The sequence below is a fragment of the Oryctolagus cuniculus genome, chromosome 10 (assembly GCF_051225735.1).
Source record: "Oryctolagus cuniculus isolate XC-2025 breed Fujian yellow rabbit chromosome 10, ASM5122573v1, whole genome shotgun sequence".
Classification (NCBI taxonomy): domain Eukaryota; kingdom Metazoa; phylum Chordata; class Mammalia; order Lagomorpha; family Leporidae; genus Oryctolagus; species Oryctolagus cuniculus.
The window spans coordinates 21757051-21772276 of NC_142876.1; the positions used below are offsets into that span (position 1 = coordinate 21757051).

General features: G+C 38.3%; 1 protein-coding gene across 6 annotated transcripts in view; it reads right to left on the reverse strand.

Moving 5' to 3' along the window:
* Window positions 1–15226, reverse strand: part of WDR7 (WD repeat domain 7) — a 377439-nt gene that overhangs the window by 319257 nt on the left and 42956 nt on the right. For all 6 annotated transcript variants that reach the window (XM_070050124.2, XM_070050123.2, XM_089305092.1 and 3 more), the window contains 7 exons: window positions 14863–14939; window positions 13007–13126; window positions 10678–10823; window positions 9487–9589; window positions 6437–6575; window positions 5960–6208; window positions 5060–5280 (listed from right to left, as the gene is read on the reverse strand). In XM_070050124.2, the coding sequence (XP_069906225.1) occupies window positions 5060–5280; window positions 5960–6208; window positions 6437–6575; window positions 9487–9589; window positions 10678–10823; window positions 13007–13126; window positions 14863–14939 (1055 nt within the window). The remainder of the gene's footprint in view (window positions 1–5059; window positions 5281–5959; window positions 6209–6436; window positions 6576–9486; window positions 9590–10677; window positions 10824–13006; window positions 13127–14862; window positions 14940–15226) is intronic.

The following is a 15226-nucleotide window of genomic DNA, read 5'->3' on the forward strand; positions in this document are numbered from 1 at the left end:
ATACCAAAGACATTCTTCTCAGATTTAGAAAAAAATGATACTGAATTTTATATGAAAACACAGGAGACCTTGAATAACTAAAGCAATCTTATAAACAAAAACAAAGCCAGAGGCATCACAATACCAGATTTCAAGACATACTATAAGGCAGTTATAATCAAAACAGCCTGGTACTGGTACAAAAACAGATGGACAGACCATTAGAACAGAATGTAAATGCCAGAAATCAATACAAGAATCTACAACTAACTTATATTCAATCTAAAACCAATCCCTGGAGCAAGGACAGTCTCTTCAACAAACGGTGCTGGGAAAACTGGATTTCCACATGCAGAAATATGAAGCAAGACCCCCAGCTTACACCTTACACAAAAAAAAAAATCCATTCAAAATGGATTAAAGATCTAAATCTATGACCTGATACCATCAAATTATTAGAGAGCACTGGGGAAACCCTGCAAGACACTGGCACAGGCAAACAGTTCCTGGAAAAGTCCCCAAAGGCACAGACAAGCAAAGCCAAAATTAACAAGTGGCATTACATCAAATTGAGAAGTTTCTGTACTGCAAAAGAAACAGGAAAGTGAAGAGGCAACCAACAGAATGGGAGAAATTTGCAAACTATGCTATTGATAAAGGATTAATAACCAGAACATACAAAGAAATCAAGATTCTCCACCACAACACACCAAACAACAAGTTAAGAGAAGGGCAAAGCACTTATATAGACATTTTTCAAAAGAGGAAATCCAAATGACTAATGGTCATATGAAAAAATGTTTAGGATCACTAGCTGTCAGGGAAATGCAAATCAAAACCACAATGAGGTTCCACCTCACTCCTGTTAAAACAGCTTTCATACAGAAATCAACAAATAACAAATGCTGGCGAGGATGTGGGGAAAAGGTAATCCACTGTTAGTGGGAATGTAAATTGGTAAAACCACTATGGAAGACAGTTTGGAGATACCTCAGAAATCTGAGTATAGACCTATCATATGACCCAGCCATCCCACTCCTGTGAATTTACCTAAGGTAAATGAAATCAGCAATTATTACAGAAATTATCTGTACCCTCATTTTTATTGCAGCTCAATTCACAATAGCCAAGATTGGAATCAACTCAAATGCTTAACAATTGAAGACTGGATAAAGAAACTATGGTATATATACACCATGGAATACAACACAGAGTAAAAAAAAATGAAATCCTATCATTTGTAACAAAATGGATGAAACTGGAAAACACCATACTTAGTGAAATAAGCCAGTCCCAAAAGGACAAATTCAAAACACTCTCCCTGATCTGTGATAACTAATAGAGCACCTAAAAGAAATTCTATAGAAGTGTAACAGACACTGAGAAGCAATGACTTGAATAACCCTTGTCTCAACTGTCAAAGAACAGTTTTCTTCTTCTTCATACTATTTATTGAACTCTTTACTTAACAGAGTTAATCATATGTATATAAAGTCAATTGAAATTGATCTCAGTAAAAAATAAGAATGGGGAATAAGAGAGGGACGAGGAAGTTTGTAACTGTAGAGCTGTATAGTTCTGCATACATTCCTATGGACTTACTTCTAAGGGTACACGTTTCCTCTGTGAATACTAATGTTGAAACCTAATTTAATAATAATATAAAGATTTCATTTTAAATTTGAATACTATTAAAACTGCGTGTGAACTATCACATTGGAATTGTAACATAAGGCCAATAATAATGTAAATCCAAAACCACTCATTCACAAACAATAAACACAACTTGGAACGATAAATAAAAATGGCATAGGATTTAATATTATGTTATATAATGCATATATTGGTCACATAAACAGTTTAATTTCCAATAAATATTTCATTTTTGTTTTCTTCCTCATATATATGTATGTGTATGTGTGTGTATTGTTTTATCAAGAAATCAGAGTGCTGGCATGGCAGGTTCAGTGCTGCCAGCAACGCCGGCATCCCATATTGGCACAAGTTCATGTCACAGCTGCTCCATTTCTGATCCAGCTCCCTGCTAATGGCCTGGGAAAAGCAGCAGAAGCTGGCTCAAGTGTCTGGCCCCTGCCACCCATGAGGGAGACCTTGAAGAAGTTCCTGGCTCCTGGCTTTGGCCTAGCCCAGCTCCAATCATTGCAGCCATTTGAGGGTGAAACAGTGGATAGAAGATCATTATCTCTCCTTCTCTCTCTGTAACTTTGATTTTCAAATAAATAAATAAATAAATCTTTAAAAAAATAAATAGGGGCCAGCGTTGTGGGTGTAATGAGCTAAGCTTCTGCTTGCAGTACTGGCATCTCATATGGATACCAGTTCGAGTCCTTGCTGGTCTTCTTCTGATCCAGCTATCTGCTACAGCCTGAGAAATTAGCAGAAGATGGCTCAAGTGCTTAGGTCCTTGCACCTGTGCAGGAGACCCTGAATAAACTCAGATCAGTCCAGTTCCAACCATTGCGGCCATTGTAGGTGGAATTTCTTTCTCTCTGTCGCTCCTTCTCTTTGTAAATCTCTCAAATAAATAATAAAAATGTTTAAAAAAAAGTTGAGGAAGACAGTCACTAAATAGAAACTGTAAAATTTTTTTAAATAAATAAATAAAAACATACTGCTTGGTATGCCCACATCCTATACTGGAGTAACTGGCTGAATGCCCAGCTCCTCCACTTGCTATCTAGCTTTCTGCTAACATACACCCAGGGAGGTAGCAGGTGATGGCCCAAACATTTAGGTTCCTGACACCTACATAGGAGACACAGATTGAGTTCCAGGTTCCTGGCTTCGATCTGATCCAGCCTCAGTTGTGAGCATGTGGGGCATAAACCAGTAGAGGGAAGCTCGCTCTCTTTCTCTGTTGTTTTTTCTTTCTGTCTTTCAAATAAAATGAGAATTAAACATATATATAAGTGATATATATACATATATATATCACTTATTCTTTAAAACCAAAGAAATCAAACTACTGAAAAGAAATAAAAATCAAATGATCCCCCCCCTTCTACATTTTATAATCTTAAGAGACAGAACAGGCAGGTAACATAATAGAGATCTCAAAAGCACAAATTCCAGCACTCCATATAAAAATCAACATAGTTAGTCAATTCTCAAGGTTATTTATTTCTCTCTACTTATGATATGACCCTTCCCTCAAACACTAAAGCATATTGTTAATAGCTCTCCTTTGCTAGTTACAGTTTGCTTTGTAGAAAACTTACTGAAATACTTGCCAGATCCTCTTTCCAAAATGTAAGCTTATACACCTTAGAACATTTAAACATATTACTGGGAAGAGAATAAGTACTGCTCCCCAAAACCTTCAGAATTATTCTTAACAAGCCTTTGATACTACACAATCCTGAACTGTACCAACATTTTATATCTCGAACTGGCGCTCTGATAAGAGTCGTCATTGTCACAAGCAGCATCTTAACCCACTGCACCATGAAACTAGCTCCTGTTTAATTCTTATAAAAAAAAAAGTTAGCAAAAAAAATGGCTGTTCTAAATTGGCACCAAATATTAACTAAATAATGAAGCTGACCATTGAAAAATTCGATATTTCACCAAATATGCATTCATAGATGAAAATTCCCATGTTCCATTTTGGAACATAAACTCTATAAAACAAAGTTTAGGGGGAGGGGTGTAACAGTACTGTTATGAGTGCAATTACAATGATATCTAATTCACTAAAATATGACACATAACTGGTTAAGTAAACACAAACTAATATTTCATGGTGATTAAGAAAAGAGACTAACAAGAAGAAAAGAAAAAGAAAGAATAAAAAAGATGAAAGAGAACAATTAAGGACCCAAATTTTTAAGTCTGGCAGGAAAAATAATGAGAGACACTGGTACTAGGACTTTTTACAGAGCCACCAATACCAAATCAAATAGTCTATCACAGGCAGAATATGGTAATAAAATATAATGGGGGCCAGCGCTATGGTGTAGAGGGCTAAGCCACCACCTGCAGTGTTGGCATCCCATATGGGCTCCGGTTTGAGTCCTGGCTGCTCCACTTCCGATCCAGCTCTCTGCTATGGCCTGGGAAAGCAGTGGAAGATGGCCTAAGTCCTTGGGCCCTGCACCTGCATGGGAGACCCGGAAGAAGTTCCTGGCTCCTGACTTCATATTGGCACAGCTCCAGCCATTGTGGCCATCTGGGGAGAGAACCAGCGGATAGAAGACCTCTCTCTTTCTCTCTCAGCCTCTCTGCAACTCTGCCTTTCAAATAAAATAAATAAATCTTAAATATAGATATAGATATAGATATAAAATAAAGATTAAGAAGGTATGTAGAAAGGCCAAAGAAAATTCCGTGGGTTTTGAAGTAACTTTTGTAAATACTACACCAGATACACCAGTAAGATCATTTTGAATTTCAGTAACCTCAGAACTGGTGACATGACAAGCATGAAATATGTATGCAAGAAGACAAGTATGCATGTGCACACACATGTGAGTGTTAGGGAATCATGATTGTGTCCTAAAATCTCACATTTCTAAAATTACTTGCTTTTTACTTGACATCATGCCCTAACTTGAAACACATCACTAAGAAAGAAATTTACTTCCACAAAAACATGTACAAAATTTTCCAAAATCAGGATCAGGATCAGCAGCTGTGAAACTTCTCTCCCTTGTCACATTCACTGTTGGTGTAAATGAACTCTTCCTACATGTTGTGCCTCCCTCAAAGTTCGTGTTCACTATCCTTTCGCTCAGATGGACCTGAAAATAATGAGGCTATACAATGTCTTCAGGGATATTTAAATCATTTCTAAAGATTGAAACTTCATTCAATAAACATATTCTAAATGGCCACTATGTTAGGAGCTATTAATGGAAAAAGGATTGTATTAGTCTTCTATATAAATGATCATGACTTTGTCTTAATATTAAGTCTATTATTTTAGTTCTAAAATTGAAAGGGTTTTGTTACTTCTTGTGTCACAATTTCCCTAAGTTACTTTAGATTCCACTTACATGCCTGATTGTGACATAGCTTGACCACACTGAAATAATTTTTAACATGATATGAACCAACTTACACTACAGTTTTCAGGCGGAACTAGAAGTTGAGTAATCTCGCCTCCATGAACACAGAAGATATGTTTCATTTCTCCAGAAAATATGTCCCAAATTATGACGGAAAAATCCACACCTCCAGATATCAGGTATCTTTGGTCATACCGAGCTGAGACCTGATGAGGATATAGCAAACATGTGACTTTGTTCCGATGACCCCGGAGTGTTCTGTGAGGTGGCCAACCTGTGAATGAGTTTTGGATTTAAAATGGGAAAATTAAAGTCTTACAAAGTTTCAACAAATAAAAGTAAACATGACTTGCCAGAAAGCTACAAAATATATCATAGGAAAAAGCTTCCAAGTTTATCTTCTAAAATTGCTTTGTGCAATATTCTATAGAAGACTAATGGAGCACCTGAAATGGGGTGCTCAGGATTGGTATGTGTTATAAATGAAAAATAGTCAAGAAGTTGGAATGAAAATAATTTTCCACATTAGGTTATATAAATATATTACAATGATTAATTTCACTGGTTTGGCTTTAGTTTTTAACATAGCTATTAGAAAATTACATATATGATTTGTATCATATTTCTGTTGGACAACACTGATCTAGAAGATTATCCATGTTACTGGCAATATATTTAGTCATCCATTGAAATAATAATATTATTATTTCAAACTATTAATGTATGCCAAGAGATAAAATTGGATACTTTTCTATTTACAGTCATTATATGGTATTTATTCCAATAATGTAGGCACTGAATATTTTATTAGCTGCACATTAAACTCCGCCAACTATATGGCACACTATCAACTATACTGATTCATTATATTTGTTAGAAACAGAGTACAGATATTTCATTATCATTATTTATAGGGTTCTTAAAACACTGTAGACATCTGTAGACTGGTGTACCTCTTCTGAGCATGTGTTCCCCTTGCAACAGCTGTACTATGGCCGTCTGTGTGGCAGGTACAATAATTATGCTTCCATCTTCACGGCCACAAACAAGCCGCCCATGTGCTGGTATGTACACACTTGCAGTCACTTTCAGAGGTTCATTACTATTGGGAACCACACTCAGCTGATCTATAATTCCAGCAGGACAAGGACTCAGTTTATCAAATGCCTCTTGCAAACTAACAGAAGTTGTCATCTCCAGCTCTGTAGAGGTTTTGTTTTGTATAAAAGAAAAACATTTTTGGATGTTAAAATAAAATTGAAAACATTACAATAATGTTGGTAAATTCAACAATGTACTAAAATATAACTGTCATCAAATATAATCCGCAGAAAAAAATGATGTATGTACATTTTGAATTTGTTATCCAGTGGTTAGTATTCAAGATGTTAAATTTTAAAAACTAGGAAGTCACTGCACATGACTATTACCTTCTTCACCTTGTTTATCAGCTATGTCTGAGATGTTCCAGATATTTAATCTTCCAGAGGAATCCCCTTGAATTAACAGTTTATGGAAGTATTCCCGGCATCCATAGAAGAATCGAGTAACAGGAGGACAAATAAGCAACTGCCAAAAATTATTTAAAAATATCTTCAGCTATGTTTGTAATGAAAAGATTTCACCCATCAATATTTCTTTGAATAAAGATGTTATATACTCACATCTAAGTATTCAAGTTAAAAAAGCATTTATGGTATGATTATTTAACAATGTTTTAATGTAATTTTGTAGCATTAATATATACATAAACCAATATTCAAACCTATTATAACAAACATCTAAAGCATTGAAAACTGTATTTATAGTCTTTCTCTATGATTAGTACTTACATTCTTTCTCTCTGCTTCATTAAACATGGTTTCTAGCCACAACACTTCAAATTATTTGATTGCTGTTTTGCCCACTCCTGGTAAGTCATTTAGAAGCAGGGACAGGTATGCGGCCTAATGGTTAAAAAGCAGTGAGGACACCAGTGCCCCACACTGGAGTACATGGGTATGATTACAAGCTCCATTTCCTAATTCCACTTTCCTGCTAAGGAGGACACTGGGATGCAGTGGTGATGGCTTAATTGGGTTCCTGATACCTATGCGGGAGGCCTAGATTCAGTTCCCAGCCCCTGGCTTCACCAGGCCTGCCCCCAGCCATAGTGGGCATTTAGAGTGTGAACTAGAAGATGAAAACTAAATCTCCCTCTTTTCCCATCCCTTCTCAAATAATTAAATAAAAATTAAAAAAAAAAAAAGGCAGCAAAAGAACAACCAAGATTATGAAACTAGAAGACCTTTTTGGTTAATTAACTTAGTTTTCAACTAATAACATAATATTTCACTTGGTCACATTTAGAAAATCAATTTTAGCTGGCGCCGTAGCTCAATAGGCTAATCCTCCGCCTTGCGGTGCCGGCACACTGGGTTCTAGTCCCAGTCGGGGCGCCGGATGCTGTCCCGGTTGCCCCTCTTCCAGGCCAGCTCTCTGCTGTGGCCCATGAGTGCAGTGGAGGATGGCCCCAGTACTTGGGCCCTGCACCCCATGGGAGACCAGGAGAAGCACCTGGCTCCTGCCTTCGGATCAGCACGGTGCACCGGCCGCAGCATGCCGGCCGCGGTGGCCATTGGAGGGTGAACCAATGGCAAAAGGAAGACCTTTCTCTCTGTCTCTCTCTCTCACTGTCCACTCTGCCTGTCAAAAAAAAAAAAAAAAAAAAAAAAAAAAAAAAAAAAAAGAAAAGAAAGAAAGAAAATCAATTTTAACCTAACTTGGTATGTCAGTTATAAGCTAACAGAAACAAAAACTATTCAGTAGGGTTTTGTGTATACTTCTATTTTTGAAATAAATTATTTTTAGCTTACAATCTCATGCCTTCAGTGAGATCACTTATTTGAAAATACTAAACAGTTATGGACCCTTAAAATTAAAAATCAGAGTATTAATTCACAAGTACTGAAATATTGAAGCATGGACTCTTAGAAAAACAGAAAAAAACAGATTTCAATTTTGACAATTATAGTTAACAAATTCCTGTATTTGGTATCAGTTGTTATATAAAAAACACTAGCTTATGGAAAGTACATATATTAAGCCCAATAAAAATTTCCTAACTTTCCCTAAATTCTGAAAATTTTAACTATTAACAATGTACTAAAAAGGAGAAATTGCTACAGCAGCTGTAATAATCAATATTTTAACATACGAGTGCTTCATACCACATAATAAATGCATTTTAATTTAAAATGTATTGGGGAGATTTTTTTTCAAGATTTATTAATTTATTTGAAAGGCAAAGTTACAGAGAGGCAGAGGCAGAGAGAGATCTTACATCCTGGTTCATTCCCCAGATGGTTGCAATGGCCAGAGCTGGACAGATCTGAAGCCAGGACCCAGGAGCTACTTCCTGGTCTCTCACATGAGTGCAGGGCCCAAGCACATGGACCCTTTTCTGCTTTCCCAGGCCATAGCAGAGAGTTGGATCAGAAGTAGAACAGCCTGCTCTCAAATTGGCTCCCATATGGGATGCCGACACTGCAGGTGGCAGTTTTACCCACTACACCAACAGCACTGGCCCCGGAGCTGATATTTTTAAAAAATGATCTATGGTAGTTTTTTTTTTTTTAATCTATGTTTGTTTTTATACAGGTCAGTATACCTTTATTTAACTGGATGCAACCATCTAGGTTGGACAGTAGTAGTAAGGATTTAAGTTAGGAGAGTAAAGAATAAATAGGCTATAAAGAATCTCAGTTAAACATAGATCCTTAAACTCTATATACTCAAAATATTCATGGATCTCTCTGTCTCTCCTCTTTTGCCTTTTAAATAAGTAACTAAATCTAAAACAAAACAAAACAAAAACAAAAAAAAACAACCTGTGGTTAAACAATTGCCTTCCCCTTACCATCTGTCCACAGAAAGCTAGAACACAGTGTTATGTCCATTAAGCTGTGGGGACACAGGACATAATCAAAGGAAAGTTTTATCCCCTAAACCAAAGCTTCTTTCTAAATGCACATAGAACAGAGCTGAAAACTCAGTACCGAGTACTTCTGTATTTCAACTTGAAGTCAACATTAAACAGGTAGTTAGAAATCACAAACTCTGGGGGCCAGCACTGTGGCGAAGCGGGTAAAGCCGCCCCCTGCAGTGCCAGCCTCCCATATAGGCGCCAGTTCGAATCCCAGCTACTCCACTTTCAATTCAGCTCTCTGCTGTGGCCTGAGAAAGCAGTAGAAGATGGCCCAAGTCCTTGGGCCCCTGCACCCACATGGGAGACCCGAAAGAAACTCCTGGTTCCTGGCTTTGGATCAGTGCAGTTCTGGCCATTGTGGCCAATTGGGGAGTGAACCAATGGATGGAAGACCTCTCTCTCTGCCTCTCCTTCTCTAACTCTGACTTTCAAATAAATAAATAAATCTTTTTTTTAATAAAAGAATGTGTTCAATGTAACTATCAATTATAAATGGTACCTGAAAAATTTTACCTCTTTATCTTTTCGATCCAAGAGGCTATATTGTACAGGAGGAATTAGATTTTCAACTGCTTTCCCCACATCACTACGGAATGAATCACTAGCTGGAAGACAACTGAAAATGAAAAAAATACAACACTTAGTTAAAATACTGACATTACATACTTTATCATTTCATAACAGAAGGAATTTTTTTTTATAATGGACAAAGGAGAATGTTTAAAAATACAGTTAATTGGGGTCGGTGCTTGGCATAGCGGGTTAACGCCCTGGCCTGAGGCACTGGCATCCCATATGGGTGCTAGTTCTAGTCCTGGCTGCTCCTATTGTGATCCAGCTGTCTGCTATATGGCCTGGGAAAGCAGTAGAAGGTGGCCCAAGTCCTTGGGTCCCTGCACCCATGTGGGGGACCCGGAGGAAGCTCTTGGCTCCTGGCTTCAGATTGGCATAGCTCAGCCGTTGCGGCCATCTGGGGAGTGAACCAGTGGATGGAAGACCTTTTTTTCTGTCTCTACCTCTCTCTGTAACTCTGTCTTCCAAACAAATAAAGTAAATCTTAAAAAAAATTGAAACTTTAAGAATTCAAAAAATAAAACTAAGTTAATTTAACTATAGGCTTGAAATTCAAACATTTATGCAACCAGAAAAATCCTTCAAGCAGAAACCCACCTAATTTTGGTACTTAGAAGTTAAATTAGGGGCCAGCATTGTGGCACAGTAGGTCAAACAGCTACTTGTGATGCCAGCATCCCACATCAGCACTAGTTCAATCCTGGCTGCTCCATTTCGAAACCAGCTCCCTGCTAACTTGCCCCTGGGATAGCAGCATAAGATGGCCCAAGTACTTGGGCCCTTGTTACCCACATGGGAGACCCGCATGCAGTTCCAGGCTCCTGGCTTTGGCCTGGCCCAGCTCCAGCCATTGCAGCCATGTAGGGAGTGAACCAGCAGATGGAAGCTACCTTTCCTCTTTTTCTCTTTGAGTGCCTCTCCCTTTCTTTAACTCTACCTTTCAAATAAATTAAATAAAAACCTTTTAAATAAATAAATAAAGTTAAATTGGATTTTAAGTATAAGTTAAAAAGTTCTAATGTCTGTAACCTAAATTATTTATAGAACCTACATTTTCATACTTTCAGATTACATACCAAATTCTGCTTTTTTTACTTGGATTAAAATCCTAACTTCTTATGTATTGCATACCTAGCAGGGAGTTTGTAAATGTAACTTTGCCCATTTTCAGTCCAAATGATGACTTTATCTGCTGATACAAAATCCCCTCCAGTCCACGTCTGGCCATTTTCACTGGGACCTGAACACAACAGGGAATAGTCTCCAGCATCAAATACCTACAAGGAATAAGAAAGTCACAATCCTCTCCAAGTTGATGCCATTTAAGTAAGACCTAGTGACATTTCAACTTAGATAAAGCTCTGGAAATAGAAATATGTTTAACAAACTCAAGTCCTTAATGTTCAATTCCTCAGATAAAGATACTTTGTTAGCGACCCCCAGCATGTGGTCAAGTTAAATTCCCAGGAGTGGGATGGCTGGATCATATGGTAGGTCTATATTCAGATTTCTGAGGTATCTCTATACTGTCTTCCACAGTGGCTCTCCCAGTTTACATTCTCACCTACAATGTTTGAATAAAATACATTCTATCATTGTTAGAAGTTTTCCCCAAGAAGAATGAGTAATTCCACAATGACCTCAAGTTTTTATCTTGCTCTCCTTTAAAGAAAATAATATTGCTTGTGCAGAGCCCTGGAGTAAGAATAAATACTAGTTGACTTGCCAAAATCTCCATTATTTGCCATAATATTTATCATCATATGATACTAACTAAAATAAGAGGCAAGAAAAGTCTACAAAATAATAATGAAGAGATCAGTCCTATTATCTACTAAAACAAATCATAAAGTTATGGAAGTTAAAATAATGCAGTATTAACTCATGAATGGACAGACAAGAAGTCTGGAAACAGAATGCAATAAAATAGGAATACAGCATATTGTCAAGGCACAAGAACAGATGAATTATTCAATGAATGGCAACAAGAACTCGGGTCTTCAGCTGAAATAATATATATGTTACAATTTATGCGAAATAAATTCCAGATTAAATACTCACAGATATAAAAACAATATGTATTGGGGAAAATAGGTACTTACTTTTTGTTTTGCTTTTTTAAAATCTCAGCACATAGTAAGCCCTTTTAAACATGACACAGATGTCTTAGAACCACAAAATAAAAGATAATAATTCAACTATATTAAAATTGAAAACTTAAGCATGACAATAAATATTTGAAGACATCATTCTGTTTGGCCGCAGGACCACCTCAGTGTTATTTTACCACTACAGCCAGAAGACCTGAGTTGTAACTCAGCCACTCCACCACTACTTGCACCACCTTAGTCTCGTAGTTTATCCCTCTGTGCCTTTGCAGCCTCATCTGCTGCTGCTACAGCTGGAAAGCTCTAAGCCGGCTCCACTGCTCCTAACTCCAGCACTCACATCATTGTGCAATCCGGTGAACAGGCTGGGCTATGCAAATGTTTCCAGGGAACACAATATGGCACAGGTGATGAGATCTGAACTCCAAGCTTCAGTAGGTCTTGGGGACACTTTGTCTCGTGTACTTACTCTGAAGGACAGCTCCCACATCATGAGCACCCTTGTGGAGCCACCAACATGGCAAGGAACTAATGTCTCCAACCAATAGTCTCTGAAGAACCCGAGGCCTGCCAACTGTCAACTGAGGGATCTTGGAATCAGACCCGCCCAGAGTCTAGCAAAGAGTCAAGATCACAGTCCCAACAGATACCTGGACTGCAGCCTGTGAGAGACCCTGCTCAGAGGTACTGAGCTATGTCAAGATTCCTGCCCAGAGAACTTGAATGATAAAGCAAGTTTGTTTTTTACATTTCTAAATTTTGGAATAATTTGTTATGGAGGATTAAATAATATACCTATCCTTGGAGTGTTGGGAGAATTAAAAGAAATAACAGATGGAAAGCTTTAAAAATAAAAAATGCTAGCTTTAAAAACAAATAGAGCAAGTGCTTAAAACATGCTGCTTAATTTTCTATCGTGTACATATTAAAGTTGAGGAATGAGAAATTATATTCTCCTTAAATCATCATCTGAAATGATGGAGGAAGACTTTCTCAACTCCAAGAAGCCAAAAAACGTCAACCAGATTTAATAATATCCTACCAAAAATGTTCAACCTGCAGAATATTCACTATATTGTTTACATTGTACTAAGACAATAACTAAACAGTGACAAAAAGCTGAAATTAAGACCAATAAAATACAGTCACTAATTGAATCATTCCATGAACCAAAACAAAGACAATATTTACAGCCAGTCTCTGGTGTTCAAAAATGGTATGGAAATTAGATAGGAATTCAAAATTACTAAAACAGTCTCGCACCCAGTATTGCCTTAGAATTCTCTTTGGAAGACTGATGCACCAATATCTTGAAGGACAAAAATATAGCTCCTGATGTGTAGTTATCTTACCCTCCAGTATTTGGAGCACACAACCAAAAGTGATCTTTGTGTGAATGCGCAAAAGGAGATGCTTTGGCAATTCTGACAATAAATAGGTTTGGATTCCTCCTCAAATATTGGCTCAGTATCCTGAAAAGAGAAAGATTTGTGAAGCTTTAGGAATAGCTTGGTTATCAACAAAATTATCACCCTAAAAACATCTGGGTACAAGTGCCTTTGCTACAAAGCTACTCAAGATTTAAAGCCATATGTGAGAATGTCATCACTCTGGCAAAAATAGTAAAAAGTGTATTAATCCTAGTATCTGTAGCTATATGTCCTTTAGGTTAAAAAAAAAAATAACAACTGATCAGTTCCTCTAGTTTCTACCAAATTCAATCCTAAAGCTTCTCTAGTTTAAGAGATTAGCGGTGGGTTGGCGTTGTAGCATACTGGATTAAGCCACTGCCTGCAACAAAGGTTCACATATGGGTGCTGGTTCAAGTTCTGGCTGCTCCACTTCTGATCCAGCTCCCTACTGATGCACATGAGAAAGCAAAGATCTTCCCAGTCCTTGGGCTCCTGTACCTATTTGGGGAGACCAGGATGTAGCTCCTGGAGCCTGACTTCTGGCTTTGGCCTCGCCCAGTCCTGGCTACTGCAGCCACTCTTTCTCTCTGTAACACTGCCTTTCAAATAAATCTTTAAAAAAAAGAGAGAGAGATTAGGCTGGTGCCGTGGCTCAATAAGCTAATCCTCCGCCTGTGGCGCTGGCACACCGGGTTCTAGTCCTGGTCGGGGCGCCAGATTCTGTCCCGGTTGCCCCTCTTCCAGTCCAGCTCTCTGCAATGGCCCGGGAATGCAGTGGAGGATGGCTCAAGTCCTTGGGCCCTGCACCCCATGGGAGACCAGGAGAAGCACATGGCTCCTGGCTTTGGATCAGTGCAGTGCGCCGGCCACAGTGCGCTGGCCACAGCGGCTATTGGAGGGTGAACCAACGATAAAGGAAGACCTTTCTCTCTGTCTCTCTCACTGTCCACTCTGCCTGTCAAAAAAAAAAAAAAAGAGAGAGAGAGAGAGAGAGATTAGCATCAATATTATCTGAAAATTGATCTGCCTTTCTTACTGATTAAAAATAACAAGAAAATCAAGCCCCTATACCTGCAATGGAGGCCTAAAGGCAGCCTTACACACTTTCAGTGATGGTTTGCTTTACTTTTTTTCCCTCAAATTACCTTTTAACTTTCTTTATTAAAGATTTATTTATTTATGTGAAAGGCAGATTACAGAGAGACAGAGGCAGAGAGAGGGAAAGAGAGGTCTTCCATCTGCTGGTTCACTCCCCAAATGGCTGCCAACAACTGGAGCTGAGCTGATCCAAAGCCAGGAACCAGGAGTTTGTTCAGGGTCTCCCACACGGATGCAGGGGCTCGAGCACTTCGGCCATCTTCTACTGCTTTCCCAGGCCATAGCAGAGAGCTGGCTCAGAGGTGGAGAAGCCAGGACTCGATCTGGCACCCATATGTGATGTAAGCACTACAGGCAACAGCTTTGCCCACTACACCACAGCGCTGGCCTCATCTTTTTTAACTTCTAATTTAGAAAGCAGTTGTGGAAAACTCCACCTCTTTTATATGTCTCTACTTTATATCCTCTGCAGTATGTTTCTGTATTTCAGATACTTGAGGGAGCAGTTATTTCCAATACATATGAAAAACAACAATGCACTTATGCTAACCATTTACAGAGAACTTCTATTACATGTCTGCAAGATCCCAAAACATTTTCCCTTCTTAGGAAAAGAAAGGGAAGGAACAAGTCAGGACTAAAACTTTAGACTGTAAGAATAAAAACAGAGAAAGCACTCCCAGCTTCCCTTGTCTCACCTGCATGCCACTTATTTCAGAGGTAACGATCCACACCTTCAGGATGCCCGTCACCGAGAGTGCCACCACAGTGTCCTCTAGGCCGAGAAGGCACAAGAAGCCCAGGTTACAAACAAAATATGCTTTCTTTCTAAATATTAAGCCAGTTTGCTTTAATGAAATTAAATAATAGCAGCTTTCACAAGTTGCAGAAAAAATTCATTCTCTACTTCATGAAATAGAAACCAGATTTAGAAGCAGCTCCGTCTGTAGCCTTTGTAACATCCTTTATAACAAACCAGTACACCTATGTGTCGCCCTGAGTTCTCTGAGCTGCTTGAGCAAATTCACTGAACCCAAGAAGGATGTGGTAGGAACCGATCAG